Here is a 19,995-nt window from a genome sequence, read left to right as displayed (position 1 = left end):
CACTCCAAGTTCCTTATCACTCCAATTATATCTACTACAAAAGGCAGCTCTTGAAAGTAGAAAAGATATTGTTAATAGATTCTCAGTGGTTCTTACGCTTTTCATACCTGAAAATGTGTGTCAGAAGCAGGCTGTAATATAAAATCTTCAGCAATTAAAGTTTTTAAAATGGTCTTGCTTAACAGTCACTATTAGTCATGATAGACATGACCCCTTCTTTCTTGACAGTATTAATTTTGAGGAGCTCTGCCTCATCTGTCATTATAAATAACAGTAAAGCTGATCTGGGCTGATTTCTTATGCTAAGCAAATTTAAGTTCCTGATCTTATTTAAATAGAAATTATGTTTTAATTGACAGCCTAAGGATACGAGCGAGGCAAGTTGTATAAGGACAAGAAATGTCTTTTATTAGACTAAATAGTAGAGTAGAAAAAAATGAGGCAAGATTTGTTAAGCAGGAATGTTTCTCTTGATAGGAATTGTTAATAGCAAAATGTAGTTTTAGGCTATGCTAAATCACAGATAAAATCAAGGCGGGGAGAAGGTGAGATGTCCATTTATTATTAACAGCCTGAAGATTTGTTCAGCATGCTCTCTGATTTCAGGGACTTGTAACCATCTGAAAAGTTTACACAAGGGACAGCATTATTCCTGCAATTCTGCATTCATGAGATTCTATGTTCTCTTTTAAAATTTTAATTAGTGCCATCAAGTAAATTTACCTAAATTACCAGTCAAGACAGTCTGAAAGGTATTGTAACCTTGGCAAAGGCCATTTTGCACAAAATGAATGGGGGAAGAATTTGAATTATTACACATTGAATAAAGTTTCGTTCCAGCTGGGAAGATACAGGAACCTGGCAGTGGCGAGGTCCGCGGGGAGTATTTGGTCACTCCAAATACTGGACCAGCAACTCCAGTTAGACAGTAAATTGAGGGCTGGATGGGGATTTTGCTGGATGGCAGAAACCACACCAGATGAACATTATCCCTTCATCAGTGATGCTTTGAAAATAAGCAAAATGAGTTCTCTTAACACTTCCCCCCCCCCCCCCCCCCCCCCCCGCCGTTTAATTTAGACTTGATACGTGATTCACCTGCTCTAGTCACACTTCATCCCTGCTCCCCCCCCATCTCCCGCTGTCTGGGCTCACACTGATTTGCAGGTGTCAGGCAGCAGCTATCTTTGTTTATTAACAAAAATAGTTCTGAATCTTGCAGATAAAATGCAGTGTAATGAAACATAAGGAAAATGCCATTAGCACTTGTTCACAGCAACTTGAGAAGGAAATTTCCAGCAGCATCCATGGCAGCCCAGCCAGCTGTTGAGCCTTTGGGCTCATTAACACTCCCTCCCACAACTGCTTTAAATAAGGTTTGGAAAGGACTCTTCTCTTTTTGGTACTGCTTTGAGGGGTTGGCTGTACCAATCAAGCAGCTTCTTTGAGGGTTCTCCTAAGGTTTGTTATTAATTTTTTTTTGTTGTTTGTTTTCCTGGTGGAAATTCTTGAGTCTTCTTTACTTCAAGTGAGTTAAATAAGCCTACATGGGACCTAGAGGTAGGGGATGTTTACACTGCTCAACAGCACATGTGTGAATAGTATTTTCTAGAATTTCACTGAGCTTTGTGGCTTGAACAGTAACAGATCAATTTTTTTGAGTGTTGGTTGGGAGTCTTTGGTACAGAGGAAGTTTATGGGGATTTTAAATCTGATTTGACTGCTGTAGTTCCTTAAGACAAGTGTTTATTTTTTAAAATAGTTTGCTATTTATCCAGTTGCTATTTGTGTGTCAGAGAATGCTAAGGCTTTTTATTTCTAATTGATTCTGGTGTACTTTAAATTCAAATTTTAAAACTCTGGAGTTTATTAGAGCTGGAAAAACTCATATCTGAACCCATTACGTGAGGGAAAATGGAGCTTCTAGAGTGCCATGTTTTTGTTTATTCTGGAACTTCCACTGTTACATGTTTTATCTGTTTTGTTTATGTTCCTGAAAAGTCTTCCGATGCTTTCTACTTTCTTAACACTACTTTTAGGGAGAAGTGATTATGAGAAAAATCTGTCTGTGGAAAGTTGACTTTCATTGTGTGACAATAACTTGGGATTCCTGATGGCTCAAGTTGAAACATGTGCAAACAAAAAAGGCTAAATACTTACTGTGCCTTATGAATCAAGGAAAGTTAAGTTGTTACTGTTTTTTTTTTTTTTTCCAATGTCTTGGGGTTTGAGGTTTAAATCTTGAGTAAGGAAAATCCTTTCTGTGCTTGGGGGGGGGGGGGGTGGCTTTTGTTGTTTTGTTTTTTTTTTTACCTGTGGAAGAGCCTGGTAATACCTTTGCAGCAGAGGGAGAGAAGGATTTATCTGGTGAAGGTTTTTTTTGTACAAGGAAATACTACAAGTGCAAGTGGGAAAACGCTGTCTGAGGGAAGTGGGAAAGCAGACTCTGCTTGTTAAACCAGAGAATTGTTGGTGTTGTTAAATTACATGGAATGGCAGGAACAACAAACTGCGTGGGAGCATGGGAGAAGTGTGATAAAGGGATGGAACAGAAATGGTTTGTAGCAGTTTTGAGTGCTTGCACAGCTGCATTCTTCCCAAATAATGTCAAGTTCCTATTTGCCAACTATGTAGCAATTCTCAGTGTCAGTTTAGCCTTGCTTTTGTGATTGAAATGAGCCCTAGGAGATGGAACAGGATGAGTTTTAGAGAAAGCTTTTGCAAAGAGGCATCACAAAACAAAGCACGAAGGCTTTTTGGTGAGAGAGGCCAAACTCTGTTGCCTTTTTCTGCCCCATTCCCATTCTTACAGTGATCCTTGTGAAGACACAAGTCTTCTGTGCATGTTCGTAGAGGATCTAACAGGAATATCTTGGTTTTGAGGAGGCAGTGGAGAGATGTGGGGACTGAGGGACGGCCACCACATGGTCATCCACTAGAAGTCTTGTTTAAGAGGCCTGCAGTAGTCCATGGCACCCTAAGATTTGGGATTAAATACAGATGTAAGAAAGAAGATGATAATTTTTTTATATAGAAGTGTATTGATTGAATACATGAGACTTAAAACTGGGTGTTTTGAAGCAGTCATGCCTTGCCTCACATTTAGGGACCTATTTACCATGCTTGCTGTCAGTTTTGTATTGTCAGCTCTTAAAAATGTAGCCTAAAAACCACACCAAAATAGCAGAGTTAGCTTTGATCTGTAAAATAACACCTGAGTGAGGCATCAGTTGTGTAGTAAAAATACCAATTTCTGAGCTGACAGTGGAGCACAAATGAGGTGCTGAGGTGTTAAGATTTCCAGATAAATTGGGATTACTTTGAGAGAATTGGGTCTGGTTTTATTAGACAACTTTTGCTTTGTGTTCATTATTTCATGGGGAGAAGCTATGAAAAAGCTGAGAGCTGCATTATAGTTGGGCTTCAATATAAGAAAGATAAAAGATGATCTTATGTTAAAAAAAAAAAATCAGTTTTGGGGTTCAGCTAGGGGAAGTTAGGACACCCTGTTAAGTATTTTGTCTTCTAGTACAAACAGAAGCTGCTTGATCATGTGAGCAGAGGTGCATAAGTAAAATAGATTATTTTTTTCAAGTATTTCATTCATACCTAATAGTTATGACACATTTTTTTATTAATGTTAAATAATGTATACACTGCAGTACAAAAAGACAAAAGGGTGTCCTGTAAGGCATTGTAGTTTTGAAGTAGGAAATCTCTTTCCTGTATCATCTCAATCATCCCTCTGTCAGTTAAAAATCATTCCCCCTTGTCCTATTGCAACAGGCCCTGCTGAAAGGTTTGTCCTCATGGTGCAAAGATAGTTTGTCTTTTAGACTTTAGCTCTGGAAATCCAGGTATTGAAGCTGATAATAGTTGGAAGCTGTATCTTGTGAGGAACGTTACTGTGGAAAAGATGTATATTGGTTTTTTAATCTGTAGTTAAGGACCGTGTAAGATCTGTCTTGACAGTACCTTTCGATGTGAAAATAGCCTTTGTGAGAAGTTTTGAATTTACTCTCTTTAGGCTTCTACTCGTACCCTTTCACATGTATCCTACAAACAGCGAGAATATGGCAGGAATAGAGAGCAAAATTCAGAATCCGTGTGAACTAACAGATAAAAATGTGATCCTTTGAGCACGAGGGTTTTTATGCACTTTGTCGCAGTGGCAGCGTTATCAAGGACACGCATTCTCTCCTGCTTTACCGTGTGTGCCTGGGTCGGGTGGCCGTAAATAGCAGCTGGTTCGGGATCTTTGCGAGGGCCGCGTCTTGTAGGAAGATGTGCAAAGCCCGTTTTAAGTTAAATTATAAGGATTTGAGGACCCGAGCCCGAAACGCAGCGATACTCGCGGCTCTGCGCCGCCGCTCCCCGCTGCGGCCGCGCGGGGGCGCCCTCGGCCCGCGCACCCCGGCGGGACGCGCCGGCTCCCCCGCTCCGCGCGCGGCTCCCGGCCCGAGCTCGGGGGGCACCCGCCGTGCCACAGAGGCTCCCGTCAGGACCTCCGGGCCCCGGGGCCGCCCGCACCATCCCCGCTCCGAGCACCGACCCCCGCCCGCCGCCCCGCACGGGCTCCGCGCCCCGAGCCGCGCACGGCCCGCTCCCCGCGCCCTCCCTCGCCCCGCCTCCCGCCCCGCCCCTCTCGCGCGTGATTGGCCGGGCCGTCCCCGCCGCCGCCGCCGATTGGTGCTGGCCGCGCGCCTCATTTGCATGCGGCGGTGCGGAGCGCGCGGCGGAGCCGCGGCGGGGAAGTTGCGCCGGAGCCGCCGCCGAGCGCCCGTCCCGCCCCGCCGGAGCCTCCGCGCCCTCCGCTGCCGCCGCCGGCCCGAGCGGGACATGGCTGAGCGCAGCTCCCCGCCGGGATGGAGGTAGCCGGGCCCTCGGGGAGGGCTCCTGCCCGCTGCGCTGCCGATCCTCCCGCGCCGCTCGGGGCTCGCTAGGGATCTGCCCCAGCCTCACCTTTCGCGCTTGTCCTGCCGCTTGGCTTAACCCGTCTTTCCTATGGCTGGGATATACAGCTCGACTCTGAAGACCCTGGAGGATTTAACTTTGGACTCTGGTTATGGGGCAGGGGATTCCTGCAGGTCCCTTAGTCTGTCTTCTTCCAAGTCCAACTCGCAAGCCTTCACCTCTTCTCAGCACAGAGGCAACTGGTGGTACTACTCGGGCTCCATGAACAGTAGGAATAACAGCTGGGACACCGTGAACACCGTGCTGCCGGAAGACCCCGAGGTCGCAGATATCTTCTCCAAGTGCCCTAAGCTGCCGGATCTCGAGGAATACCCTTGGACTGATGAAGACATCGGCAGAATCCTGCGCAAAGGGAAGGCAGACGGCCACGGCAGGAGCTTTTCGCAGGAAGCTGTCAGGCGGCTCTCGCAGCTGCTGCGGCGCGCCCTGATCAGGGTGTCCAGGGAGGCTCAGCGCCTCAGCGTGATGCACTCCAAGTGCACCCGCTTCGAGGTGCAGAGCGCCATCAAACTCATCCAGAGCTGGGCCCTGGCCGAGAGCTGCGTCCTGGCCACTGTCAAGGCGCTCTCGCTGTACAGCATGAGCGCCGGGGATGGGCTGAGGAAAGGCAAATCGGCCCGCTGCGGCCTCACCTTCTCGGTGGGGAGGTTTTTCAGGTGGATGGTGGACACGAGGATTTCGGTGAGGATCCACGAGTACGCGGCCATCTCCTTGACGGCGTGCATGGAGAACCTGGTGGAAGAGATTAAGGCTAGGGTTTTGGCGAGTCAGAGCCCCGATGGTGGCGGGGAGATCTCGGCTGAAATCCTGGAGATGGTTATCAACAACGATGCGGAACTTTGGGGAGTGTTGCAACCTTACGAGCACCTCATCTGTGGGAAAAACGCTAATGGTAAGAATCCAGCTTTTACAGTCTGTTGCCTTCATCCCAGCAAGCTTTACGGTAAAATCCTCGCTCTCTGTGGACTTGGGGTTTTGCTGGGTTTTCTTTGCATCTGGATTGCATCTTGGTCGTGGTTTGTGTGTGCGTAAAGCGGGCACGACGGTCTTGCCAGGCAAGAATGATCCTGCTCCGTTCCTAGGATGTACCAGCTTATAAAAGGCTGTGGGAAACCAAGCCTTGTTGTCCTAACAAACATCTGACTTTCCACCAGCTGCTGTTTTGAGCATTTTCCCTCTAACTGGCGTGCAGATATGTTCTCTGTAACCCTAAGATGAAATGTGCTTTACAAGCTGCTGTCCAGAAAGTACCACTATATCTCTTTTAATCAGAATTTATCTTACAGCGAATATCTTGCAGTTTCATCTTAAAGATGCTGTAACCGCATACAGCCTGGAGAGGGAAAACAACATCATTTTTTTCCCCCTTTTGCCCCAGTAAAATTCACTTTATGAGCAAAAAGTTTAAACTTCATGTTACTCGGACTCCCTTGTAGTTCAGCAGAAACCTGTGGTGTCCTTTCCTGCCATAAACAAGAGCTTGTGTGTGAGTGTAGGACGGTGCCTCGGTGATGAGACTAACACAGTGCTAAGGTACTTACCGCTGTCATTTGTTTGGAAAGCAAAGTTTCCGAACACTTGAGCGCATAGAGGAATGTTGGCATCTTGCTGCAGTTTGGAAAGCTTAAGCCGTGACAGTTGTGTTAAGGAGCTGCGCTGTTTATTTTGCATTGACACACTGAGGAATACCGTGTTTTTCCATGGAGAATGCGGGGAAACGTCCAGTTTAGAAAATCTGTTGTGTGCCACCCACGATTTCATGGCTTTTGCTGGCCCCCGTTACGCTTGACTATTCCATGCTTAACACGTTTGTGATTTAACTCTGTAAAACCAAGGAACTTGGTCTTTTCAAAGGGGAATCTCACAGCGAGAGAAGTAAGGGAGCTGTTTTCATTTGAGGGAAAACCCCTTTGAAACACTTCGTCAGAGATGCACTGACTCACCTTCTCCCTGGGTGCATTGATTTCCTGCAGTTTTCCTGTACCCAAGCAATTCCGTGGTTCAGATCACGAGTAGGTGACTGCAGCGAGTGTCCCCTTCGGGTCAGCATTACTAAACATTCGTGAGATAAATGTGAAGAGCCCTGTGGCTGTTCTCTTGGCACTGGTTCAGGGCATAGCTGTAACTTTAAAAGTCAGACACAGACACGTCCATTTCTAACTACAAACTCTTGGGTGAATAGGGAGGTATGAGGATGCCGGGTCTACCAAAACACTTGCCATTCTTTATGCTGGCTCCGAGAAGGGGACTTGTTTCCCCTCTCTTGTTCCTTGTTTAGGGCACCTGGAGTGAAATACTTTGGTTCCGTGAACCGAAATGTACATTTCAGCTCTTCTCTGCTCAGTGCTTCTGCCACACAGGTTCTGTGTGTAAAGTGAAGAGTTGGACCCTCACTGAGGTTTGGTTGTTTTGGTTTTTTTTAATCTATTTGAGAGAAATCTCCTTGGAAAAACTGCGGTGAATGAATGGGTGCTGGTGTTGAATGGGAAGAAGGGGGAGTGTGCAGGGAAATACTTATAAATATTCAGAGCACCAAATGGTCAGTTATGATAACGCTCCTGCACAGTGGAAGGCCAAGCAGTCAGTGGCCACAGAAGGATTGGCTTCTGTTGCCTCTTTTGTTGTTCCTGCCTTTCAGATCAATTCTGTCAATAATTGAATGCATTTTTTAAGTCTGGAAATTGAATAAAACCGCACGTGAAGGCATCCCGGGATTTCCTGTGACAGTCTGTCACTAGTGTTTTACCTGACACAAGTCAGTGAATCCTCTAAATGGCTTTTCTTGCAGTTGTAAGGCCACAAATGGTTTTTATATGGATGCAAAAAAGCTTGAAATAACTTCTCTGTTCTTCTCCCTGTAGGAATTGTAAATGAGTAGTATTCACATCATTCCGCACAGTGCTTTCAAATGATCTTGTCTTTTACATTAATTTAAATCTGAAGTAGATCTGGCAGTAAAATAACTGGATTTGTTCCTGTTTTAAGGAACAGGGAAAATTGCTTTACTGTCAGTTTTGTTTCTCTTCTAGTAAGAGCGTTTAGTGGAGCACTCGTAAATTGCACACTTGGGCGGGGGGGGTTGTGTGGTGTGTTGGGTTTCGTTTTATAGCCCTGAGTTTCATGTCAGAGATAAAAAGCACTTAAAGGTTCAGTCCTAACTCCAGTCAAGCATTGTAATCCCTGGATGAAATCCATGGCGCTGTCCTATGCAGAAGATTGCACAGGATTCTAATAATGGACATTTGTGGCATTATGATCTATTGAATACCATTTTCATTATTAGATCAGGACAGCCTGCTGCTTTGGAGTCAAAGAAACAGTAAGTAAATGCATAAATCTTCCGAAATTCTCATGAGACGGAGGTTTAGACCTGTATTTCTTCAGTGACTAATCTCCCATCAAAGAGCACGGTCCAGTCACTGGTCTTGAAGCTTTGGAGGCTGAAGGAGCAATATTGTGTATTAGCAACAAACGTGTTTTAATCAACACCTGCTGTGTGAAGGGTGAAGTTTGAAACTCTGTAAATGCTGAAGGGGGAATTCTAATATTAGTTTTAAATAAACGATAATCTGTGGCTTGCTTGTTTATTTGTCCTTTCTGTGAAGCTGTTCTTTAATCAGCTTTTTTGCTGCTTCTGTGAGCCACTCTCTGCTCACTCTCTGTGTGAGTTCTGACTTTGTGCTTGGGACTTGGTGGCTCTGCCTTGGAAGGAGGAGGAATGACCTGAGCCTATGGCCCTGAGGAGTCCTGCCAGGCTCTGGGTGTGTTAATGCCTCCAAGGATAAGGTCTTTCTAGGCAGAATCTAAGGGAGGATGTTGCTAAAATAGAGGAATGCTGGACAGAAAATGAAGTACAGGCAGCAAAAAAGATGAGCAGCTGCTGAACAGTGTAGCTAGTGAAAGGTAAAACAAGTGGAAAGTGGAATACGTGTTTTATTGTCTGTTTTTAATTACATGGAGATGCATGATGTCCAGTGGTAGAGAGTGCACCCAGTAGTTTCACAGGGGTCTTGAGACATGCTAATTTGGGATTATTGGAGTCTATTAATTTAAAATGTTTGTGGAGAGACGAGTTGAAACCCAAACTTACCTTGGGAATGTGATTCTTTTACTTGATCTGCTTCTGTTTGATGTGTGGTTCTTTAGACTCCGAGCTGTCAGCACTGCAAATACATTTTGGTATTATTGCCCTGTTAATTACAGCACTTGGGTTGTACTGAACTCTCTGGTTATGGTCAGGCACTCCTGTGTCTGCCAGTCCACCTGCTGTGCTGTTTAATGCATCAGCACATCCTGGTGCTCTGGAGATAGAAGTGTTGACAGATGTTTTGCCAAAGGAAAAAAAAAAAAATAAGGGAGAGGGGGAAGGGTTGGAATTTAACTTGATAATGCTGTTTCTTCATGTACCTCTTAGCCCAAACACTTGAAGTTCTCCCTGGATGAACTAACCCACAAATGAGTCTTGTGGCTTGCTGAGCTGAGGAGGAGGAGAAATAGGATCTGAAATAATTCTACTTGTGTTTTGAGGCATTTTTCTTAGAAGAGGGTTGAGGGGGGAGCTGTATAACCTTTCCTCGCAGTGTGAGGGAGCGGTTTGGACTCTAAAAAATTAAACAAGGCATGAATTTTCTTCTGTCTGACACTAAACAATGACAAACCTTATCAAACATGGGCTTAGTTAGCATTTACTGCCACCAACCCTGTGTTCTTCTGTGTTTCCCACTGCACTAACACAGGTTGAGAACTACAGCCAGTTTTAACATAGAGGATTTTTTAGAGCTATGCCATGATGAAAATTCCTTTTTATACCTATCACATGTTCTGAAATAACTTTATTTCTGCACAGTCACGGTACTGTATTGAAATGCAGCATGGGGGGGGAAGAAAATACTGACATTTCAATAAGCTGAGTGTCCTTTTGTTATCTGAGCTGAACAAACGGGTGTGCTCATCAAGAGCCTCATCAATTTTAATAAGCTATCAGCTCCACAAGTCTTCAGGAAAGCACTGCATGGTGGAAGGGGGGCTTTTTTAGGGGGGGCGGGGGGAAGAGCTGCAAAGGCAATCAATAAATGAAACTGAGGGGAAATACAAGACTCTTATGGTGGTACAGTAGGTGGCCTGCAAATTGTTTCAGGGGAAAAAAAAAAAAAATCAAATAACTCTGTCTTCTGTGTTACCTTGTCTGAAGCAGGAGTTGGGGGTAATTTTGGGGATTCCTGGGCGGGAATTTGGTAATTTGTGTACACATTTCCATGTTGGATGAGCTGGTTGTAGCTATGATCCTCTTCCAGCGATGGCTTCATTCACCTCTGGACCCCCAGCCCACCTTGTGTGCTTCTACTCCTACACAGCCAAGAGCTTGGATTTCTATCCACAAAGCCACAGGGACAAATTCTTTAAGCCTAAATATTAATGCTTGTACACACATGCTCACCTCTCCTACGAAAAACAAACCACCAGGTGCATCTCTGCAGATGTATGTGTTCTTAATTGTGCATCTTATGGTAAAGTGTAGAGCAAGTGAGGCTAAAATGCCTATTTTTTTCCATTTACAGTCAGTTTTCTGTGTGTCTGTATAAAGTTTTTAGTTATAGTAAAGGAAATGTAATCAATGTAAAAAGTAATGATGCTGTCTTAATCCTTCACGTTGCTGATATTGCCCCAGGGCAACAAAATTTGTGTCCTTTCAGTAAAATTGGTTAAAGAGAAAGTGCTGGAATCCCTCTTGTCTGTAAATACCAGCAGCAAATGCTGGTGATATTTGGATTTTTAGTGGAATCTGTGTTGGTGGCAACTTAATTCTGTGAAACAGGGGAGTTGGGCTGTGAGGGAGGGACCTCTTGGAGAGAAAACTCTGTGATCTGTTGTGTCAAGGCTGAAATCTCTTGTACTGCAAAAGTCTGAACTGAGCAAATACTGTTGGGGCCAGGACTAAATTTTATCCCTGAGTTACAACAGGGCTTTGGCATTTGGTTCATTGATTTATTGATTTTTCCAGGTGTAAAATGAGGCTGGTTTAGCTCTAAAATTAGCAGCGAGCACCAGTGCAGCATTTTGGGGTGCTCTTACAGGTTGTTTTGTGTGTACATGTCAGCAGAAAATGAGGCATGAGCTCTGAGTGTTCATATTTTAGTAATAAAATAGGGTGTTTGATGTACATGTCTTCTGATATTGGAATAACTGGAATTAAATTGGAGATCTTGCAGCTGATTTTGCTGAACTGAGCCACCAGGGTGTGGGTTTTTTTCTCATGGACCTCATCTAATTTCTAATGTGACTTGAAACTTGAACTCACCTGATTGAGGGAGAGTTGCTGGTTGTCAGTCAGCTTCCACACCTGATCTATAGGATTGTGGATATCCTCCTCTTCCTTGAGATCAGCACTCATCCAGTGCATGGATGTCATATATATAGATTTTGGCTGTTTTGACATCTTAATCCTCCCTAATTTGGGGTCATTCCAAAACTAACTGCAGTGGTAACAAAGGGTAGTGGTGAATTTTGAATCAATTTTGCTGTGATAACGGGGTTGAGATGAAACATTTTTCTTATGCTGAAAAATCTTGTTTGGGTGGTAGTGTTCTTGCAATGTTTTCATGTTGTAACAGTTTATTTCTGCTGATGTACATCACGGGATTCAATTATTCCTGTTAATGGTCCATTTAGAGCTTTCTTCATCTGTTTGATTTTTCTGTCCCTTTCCCCAGCTTGGTTTTGTAATGGATGGGTCTGCAACAACTCAAAGGAAATGCTTCAGTTTATGAAGTCCTCTGCTGCAGGAAACATACGTAAAGTACTGGAAACACTTATTTACAATAGACCATAAAATTCACTTAATAAACAATTACCAAGTTGCAGAGGAGGATGGGTGAGGACTCAAACATTCATTAACTTCACAGAGAGCCAAAGCTCAGTAGTGCCCGCTTGCACTTGGGAGCTTAAACCCAAAATCTTGGTGTTGAAGTAGAAGTAAGTTGTTAAAAAACTCATTTTACAGCAATGCAAGAAGATGGAATAAGGCCAAAAATAGTATTAATCCTGTGATCTTCACTAAATTAACATGTTGTCCTTTCTTAAAGGCTAATACATTTCACATTTAACTTCTTCTTGAGCAATTTGTCCGTTGTGCCAGCAGAATTCAACAGAAGAGAAACAGAGGCTTGTAAACACAATAAACCCACTGGATACTCTACAGTGCCCAGTAAATCACTCAGCTGTCTTAATTCTCCTGAATGTTTGGAAAAGAGAGGAAAATAATTCTCCATTTCCATCTGAGCTCTCACTTTGCATTTGGTCAGGGCTGAGCTTTTCAAGTCAGTGTATGTGGTCCTTATTTCTAAACATCTCCCATTGTTTCAGGCTCAGGATTTTGCAAGCTGGACATTAAGGGAAACCTCTCTCCCTGATGAAGTTTTGCCCCACCAGTAGACAGCAGGAGGAAATGTCCATTTGCTCATGCTGAGCTATGAGAATTCAGGCTGATGAACAAAAGGATAAAACCGATAATTTCTGGTGCTCTTCTTGTTTTAATGGGGTTTGATTTACGTGGTATTTTGAACCTAAGTGCCTAACATGACGTTTGGTTAAATCCAAACAAGCCTGAGGCAACAGTAAATCTGAGACAGTGGTGGCTTCGTGCTTTCTTAATTTACAAATTGGGGCCAAAAGACTTCAACAGAACTCTTGATTCTCTTCCATATGGAAGGGCAGCTACATTTGGAAAAAAAATTTTTATATATATATAAAAAACTGGTGGATGTTGTTGAGAGCATGAGTCAATTTAAGGGTTCCAAGTTGTGGATTTTTTTTTTTATGGAATATCAGGTTGGAAGGGACCTGAAGGATCACCTTTCAACCACGTGAGTGAGGAGAGCCTTTGAAGTGAAGTTGTCTTGTTTGCATCGAAGGACTTGTCCCAAGAAAGCAACAATAGAAAGAGGAAAGGTTTGTTCCTTTCACCCCAACACATCCAGACTTGTCTTTGGCCTTCGGTTGCGAGCCAGGCAGGATCTGGGAGCTCAGCCTGGTCCTTGGGAAGGGTTTGGACACAGCAGGTGACCTGGTTGAGCTTGACAAGGCAGCGAGGAGAGGCCAGCGATGGGCAGGGCACGGCTGAGGTGGTTTTGTCAACCCCTAATCCAGGTGTCTGCCTGCAGCCTGCCAGGGTGGTGACTGCACTTCTGTGAGCTTGGGATGTGTGGGACAGAATTTATGGCATGGAAGTAACTTCTGGGGAAAGGGGATGGTGTGACTGCTGCTCTCTTCAGGAGGGGACACTAAGGATTAAAGTTAAATGGAATTCTGAGCTATAAAATCCCCGTCTGTTAAAACCTACTCATTATGTGGTGCTTGTAGATGAAAGTCCCTTAGAATTGTAAACTTCCTCCTCCTCATCTGCTCAAAACCTGCTCCTTAATGATGTGATTCCTAGTCCAGCTGATGCTGTTTGAGGAGCCCCTCCGTGGGGAGGTGGTTTGGGCTGGTCTTTGCTGTGATCTGACGTGAAGCATTTCTCTGAAATCGCTGCTCAGCAGAGCCGAGGTGCTGGGCTGCAGCCTGGGAGCATCATTAAATCGGGTCTCAGGGATTGCTTGGTGCTCTTGGTGTGACTTTGACCCAGACACTCAGAGTTCACTTGTACACCTGAGCACTTGTCGGTCTTGTTCTGGTTGTTTAATTATTACACCTGGACCATCTCTTTCTTAAAACCTGTCTGATGTTCACGTCATGTTGTACTTGACCTGTTTCATGTCTGAATTGAGCAGAATTCCAGAGCAATCTGTCACGAGGCTGCATTTGGCTCTCCCTGTCCAAAAATTAAAAAGCCTTGACATAAGCAAAAAAAAAAAAAAAAAAGAGGAAAATGTGCTTAACAAACTCCTGTAGTTTTTGTGTAGTGACACCAAAATGCTTGAGATGATGAAGAGTGTTTGTGGTAGAGTCCTGGGATAGAGACAAAGAACTGAAGCCAAATAAACATTTCAGAGCAACTTTTCAGTTTGTGGCTGTAGGTTTATAACAACTGATAAATTTGCTGTGGGGCTATGCAAGATCAAAGTAAAAGTTGTTTATGGTATTTTGGGGATGAGAGGAAAGGAACGCTACAGAAGGCATAATCTGCTTGTCCCCTTCTTCAGTGTTTATAACATCACAGTCCATGCTGGATACTTGTTGCTTTAATTTCTATCCCAATCTGGAGTCTGTTGCCCAGGACCTGGAGAATAAAGCAGAAAATATAACTGTGTTTATGCTGGACTTATACATTAAAAAGACAAGCATGCAGAGGCATTATTATCTAGTGGTTTTTTGATCCTATGTAGTTCTGGGTTTTCTCCTGATTTAATTCCAAGATGACAGTGAATAGATTTTCTTCTAATATTTACATTTTACTGTTTGTGAATAAAGCACACTACTATTTGAGCTGAAGGACAAGAGTTGCATGTTGGCAAACAGCTAAAGTAGGGAATTAGGCCAGTTTTGCCTCATATTCTCTCTTCAAACTGTTTGGGTTTTTGATGTTTTACTAGAATTTAATGGAAGTCAGTTTCTTGTTTGTTTATGTGACTACTCAGTACTCCAGGCACCACTGACTCATGTCAGGTGAAAGCAAAAACGGGGGGTTATGGGCTGCTTTTAGGCAGTTCACTCATCTTTATCTTTGATTCCTCTTACAAATAGTTGTGAGGTTCATTTTTATTGCTTTTTTTCTAGTTTTTGTGCAATTTCCTGAGATAACACCACAGGCCTAAGCGAAACCTTTGGGATGGATGCTTGTTGTAATAATGTAAAAGATAACATAGAATGAAATGTATTTCCTCTGTGGGGGTGGATGTAAGTTCTGTTTAATTACACATTGAATTTCTGCTCTTTGCTTGAATGTTATCTTCATTCCAGCCCCCCACCCGGTTTTGTGCTCAGCTTGCACTGGTGGCTTTGTTTAGTCTAGAGATCCTAAAATTTGCTCCAGAGTTGAATTGATACAGTTTTATTATGATCTTAGCGTGGTTTCTGGTACTTTTAAGCTATTATATCAATTTTATAACGTGTCTTTGGATATTTGCACTGAAGGAACAGTTGAACTTAGAAGGGAGGGAAGAAGGTGAAAAACTATAATGGTAGCAACCAATAATCTTTATAGTTGTTTTTAATAAACCATCTCATTCTATTGTCAATATAAAAAGGCTTTTAAAGTTGTTTTTTTTTCCCCCCAGGAAGTGTTATGAAAATTTCTGCTATGCTTTGTGAGCCTGTGTTGAAATTGTGGCTTGAAAGAGTATCATTTTTGTTTGAACCTGAAGTAAGATCAGGAGATTTGTCAGAGTTGTTGTCAATGACCTGCTACTGAAAGAAGCTCAGAGTCCATGTGGGAAGTGCTGCTTACCTCGGTTTAACCTTGCTGCAGCCAAAGGAATAATTTACATTTGATTTAATAGATAATGGATCAATTTTTGCTTCTCAGAAAGGACTGGATCCTTTCCGAAGCAGTTGCCTGGGTTCAGAATTGCTTGGATTGAGGCCACATGTTTGTCGGAGGTGGTTTTGTTTTAGTACTTTGTAGTAAACTTAAGGGATTTACACCTGGAGGTGGGAGAAGCTTTGGCTTTGGTGACCATTCCTTCTGTGGAAAACCTGGGTGGGGGGATTTAAAGCATCTGTGCCCTGAGGTAGTTCTGTAGCTGTGCTGGTGAGTGCAGTGTGGGTGACTGGTGTGATTTTGGTAACATTATTCCTTTGGAAAAGTGTGTCCATCCTCCAGCTCCGGTCTCTCAGGGCAGTGCTGGATGCAGAGCCTCTTACTGAAGCCACTCAGGGAAGAGTCATGCTCAACATTTCTCCATAGAAAGCAACCCTGGAATTGTTTCTGTCACCTTTTCCCTGTGTGTGTAATTCCATGGCTCATGTTTTTGCTGCAGACACGTGGAAATGCAGCTTTCACTGTAGGTTATTTTGTGGGATGATCTATGTGCTGCCCGTCCATAGATGTGGGGAGAGGGTGTCTTGCTTTGTTTCCAGACAGTTGGGGTGACCTGTGACCTGCAGGAATGGAGTGATAAAACTCTCTGTGAGTTTTCTTGTACCTCCACAGCAGTTGGGAACACTGAGCATTTTTCCTGTTACGCTGTGATGATGTATATGCAGGGCTGTGTGATTGTGGTTTTTCACGTTCACTGCAGCAGGCCAGAGTTCCCCTAAGGCAGGCACAATTTATAAATGAAAATTAATGTAATATATTAGCATGCAGGTAACTCTTGCCACACAGCCAAGACTTAGATAATGCATAAGTTGTGGCAGAAGATACCGAGCTGGCACGGGGCATTTGGCCTTGCACCATCTGCAAAGCCCACACTCCAATTTTCTGCTGTTGCCATGGGCTGCAGACTCAGACAGGAAATCATGGTAGGATGGGAAAGGGTCCAAAATACACACAGCCAGTATAAGGTTTGCAGTTAAAAGGGACTTTCAGAGAACAGGCTATCTGTTCTGCTCACCAGGCAGGGCGAAGCAAAGCTGCCTTGTGTGTGCGCGCGCCCGCGCGCTTTAAATGTCTTTTTATATTTTATACCCTCATTTTTTTAAAAGCTCGAATTTTTTCCACGTAAAGTAACGTGCATAATTTCAAATGATCCATTTATATAGGAGGGGCCTGATTCAGCCCTTGCTTAATTGGTCATGCTGGGCTGAGAGGGGAGTGAAACAGAGGAGAAAGGAGTAACCACACGGAGCTTGGGGCACATCAGGCAGAAGAGCAGCTCCTGCCTCCCCTCCCCACAGACTCATTTTGGGGGTTTAGTCCTATTTTCAGGGATCAAGGCCTGGGTTCCGTGCACTACAGAGTGTGGCTGTGGCCCATGAAGTGACAGGGATGCAGGTGGTGGTTGGTTAGTGGAGCTGGGTTGCTTTCTAGCCCTGGCTAGATCACAGGGTCAGAGTTATTAATGCATTTTCTTTGAGCTGTAGGTTAAAATAGGGAATACTGGAGTGATTTGCTTTGGAGAGAAAAGAGTTTTCTTATCTGCCTATGAGAGATAAGCACAATAATCTGTGTGTAATGAACTGCACAGTCTGCAAAGCTTCCAGTGTGTCTGAGGAGTAGTATAGGACTGGTCAGCTTATGCTCCCTTGACAGATGGGGGCAGAGGATAATTTCTCCAGCAGTTCCTAATTTAATTTTTGCAAAGGAGATGCTCTTTAACTAAAATTTACAGCAAATCCACACTGAGCATCATGCTTGGGAGGCATTCTGGACAGACAGAACAGGAGCTCAGCAAACCTCTCATGGTAAAAACCTGCTTTAAAACTTGCTCTCCCAGGCCCATCTGTGGTTTTTAATTCTGACTGAAGGGAGTCATGTAAGAGGGTGGTTTATTCCAGTTTGGCTTGTGTATGTTGTCCCTCTCCAGCTGCTTGGAAGAATGGAACTGTGAACAGGAGTTAGGTGAGGTCTGTGTGTTACACTGCCAAGTATTGCTGGGTGCGCTGGTGATGTATCTGTCAAGAATGAGACTGGAGCTACCAATTAATCTCATTTAGAAATTAAATAACTTGGGGTGGGTTTAACCTTGGGCCTGGGATCAGTGACTGGGCTGTTTATTTCATGACCCTGTATCTTCCAGTAACTGCTGCCTTTTTATGTGCAATATAATGTCAAAAGAAAGATTTGCTGCTTTTCCTTTTTTGATTTTATTTAAATCTGACGGGAGACAGCGTTCAAATGGCAGACTGTCTCAGCCAAGCCATCTGCCTGAGCCCTCAGCGGCGCATTGTATTCCTGAAAGAGCATTCTAGTGAAACATCCCAATTCTGAAAAGTTTGAGCTGATTCTACATTAAAAGAAGTGATCCAAAAAGCTGCTGGTGATTTACATGTGAACGCTGCCAAGTATTTCTCTGATGAGAGTGCATAACAAAGGAGTGCTCGAGTGGTTGAGTAAGGCTGATTGGAACAATCTGTTGTGGGCTACAGCTCTTTCTGATACTCCACAATGGTGAGAAGCTACTGTCACTTGTATTTTCAATCTGTATTTTGCTTAGAGGTACGAGATCTTTTGTTGTCAGGTCCCTTGAGCCAGTTGTTGGGGGGGGAGAGACAATATTTCTTGCTTTAAAATATTCATGGAGCTTGCATGGGCTGGCTTCAGCTGACTTTGTCACCCAGAGTGATTTCTAGAAGACGACAGAGAAGTTGTATTTGATTCATCTTAATTAGGGCTTGATAGACACATTCTAATTTGACTTCTGGGTCTGAATATGGATCTGCATTAATAATCCACTGCTCTCCTAACCTTGCTTTTTGTTCTCAGCTGTTACTGGGGAGTTTGCTCAGGGAGTAGCTGGAAAAATGTGTAGTATTTGTTGTGAGGGACTGGTTCATCTGAGGACACTTTTCTGTTGTTCAGGGACAGCAGGTTATTTTCTGGGCTTGTTCTGTGATGAACAGCACGAGCTTTAGGAGACTCGTGTGGGAGTGATTTCTTCTACTTTTTTTGTGATTTGCTGTTGAAATGAGGCAGGTCATATAAAGCAGCTGCTTATTTTGGAACAAAATCAGCATAACACATTAAAGAACCCATTAATCACTTAGCTTGACCTTCATTTATTATTAAAAAAACCTTATTGCATCTCTTGTACATTTTGAAATGCCAGGGATCCTAAGACATATGTTGTATATTCAGATCTACAGGTTAAAAGCATCAAATATAGTAAAAATGGGGAGTAAAACCAGAACAGATTCCTGTTGAAGTGCTGGCTCTTCTTTTAGTCATTTTTAGGAGTAGCAGGTGGCTGTATAAATACCTGCACAAAGAACTGCTCTGAACTCTCATCTTGTGTAAATTTTTGTCCTGGGATAGTGGCTTCTTCCCTTTGTTCAGTTTTGCCACCATAAAAGCTTTCATTCTCCTAAAAGTCCTTGGGGGGAGGAGGGGGGAGAAGATACATTAACCAGCTTCTGCATCTCCTCTCCCCTGAAAAATCCCAGTGCTTATTTTGCAGCAGGACTTATTCTGTAGTTAAAGCCCCGAGTTCCTTGGGGATGTCTTTCCTATATATCCCCTGTGTAGTCCTAATGGTATGAGAAGAGCTTACTACGCTCTAATCATGTTAACTTGTTACAGAGTTGGGTTGTTTTGGGGACTGGGAGTAAATGGATCAACCATTAAAGCCTAGTTTTGAGACAGAGGAAGGGATCAGTAGATTTGGTCAGAAACCTGCTCTGTAGTTGTCTAATAATACAATTGTCTGTTCCTGCAAGCCCAGATGGGATCATAACCACAGGACCAAGCTTCCATTCAGCCTTTAAGGAGGGTACTCAAGCAGCATTTCCATTTTATTGGGAGGGTACAGTCAGGTTTGTGTGGTCGTTAATATATAGGAGTTCATAAAACTGGCAGCCTTAATTGGATATAAGGGTTAGTAAAGCATGAGGTGAACCAGAATGAGATCTCTTGGGGTCTGAGTTGTGCCTCCTCTTAAAATACGCATGGCTTGGCACAGTGAGTAGCTGGGGCCGAGAGCAACGTAGTATTAATTTTGTTTGAATAATGGCATTCATGTGCCTATGCTAATGAGCTGTGTTCTGCTGCCCGTCCTGCAGATTGTGGACTGGACTCTGAGCTTATTTTCACATCCCTAATGGCTTCCTTCTGCATTAGAGCCTGTCTTGATTCCCAGTGATGTAATGGATCAGAACCTGACCTTGCTGCACTGCTTTTCCCACAACTGTTGTGCAGCAATCACACAGCTGTTCACTGATTTCCCCCCCCAATTGGCTGCTTTGGGACACGTTATTCTTCAGCCTCAACTTCCTAATGCACGTTATCAGCCACTGTTTGGTAACAGCATTGAGGCAGTGGTGTTGAAGGCTTTAAGTATTGCTGAAGTGTTTGGGTCTGCTCAAAAGGTTGAATGAATATTAGGTTTATTTTTATGGGTGGGGGATGATGTGCTTCCTTTGCCCCTCTCTTTTCCTCAGCTTCTGACAAGCTAAGACAAAAGCAGCATTTAATAAAGGAGTGAAGTG

General features: G+C 43.7%; 1 protein-coding gene across 1 annotated transcript in view; it reads left to right on the top strand.

Annotated features, from left to right (window-relative positions):
* Window positions 1–5,004: 5,004 nt before the first annotated feature.
* Window positions 5,005–19,995, top strand: part of ABTB2 (ankyrin repeat and BTB domain containing 2) — a 111,651-nt gene continuing 96,660 nt past the window's right edge. The window contains exon 1 of the mRNA XM_032111765.1: window positions 5,005–5,866. Coding sequence (XP_031967656.1) covers window positions 5,005–5,866 — 862 coding nt within the window. The remainder of the gene's footprint in view (window positions 5,867–19,995) is intronic.

This window comes from Corvus moneduloides, chromosome 6 (assembly GCF_009650955.1).
Source record: "Corvus moneduloides isolate bCorMon1 chromosome 6, bCorMon1.pri, whole genome shotgun sequence".
Classification (NCBI taxonomy): domain Eukaryota; kingdom Metazoa; phylum Chordata; class Aves; order Passeriformes; family Corvidae; genus Corvus; species Corvus moneduloides.
This window is presented reverse-complemented; position numbering and strand designations above follow the sequence as displayed.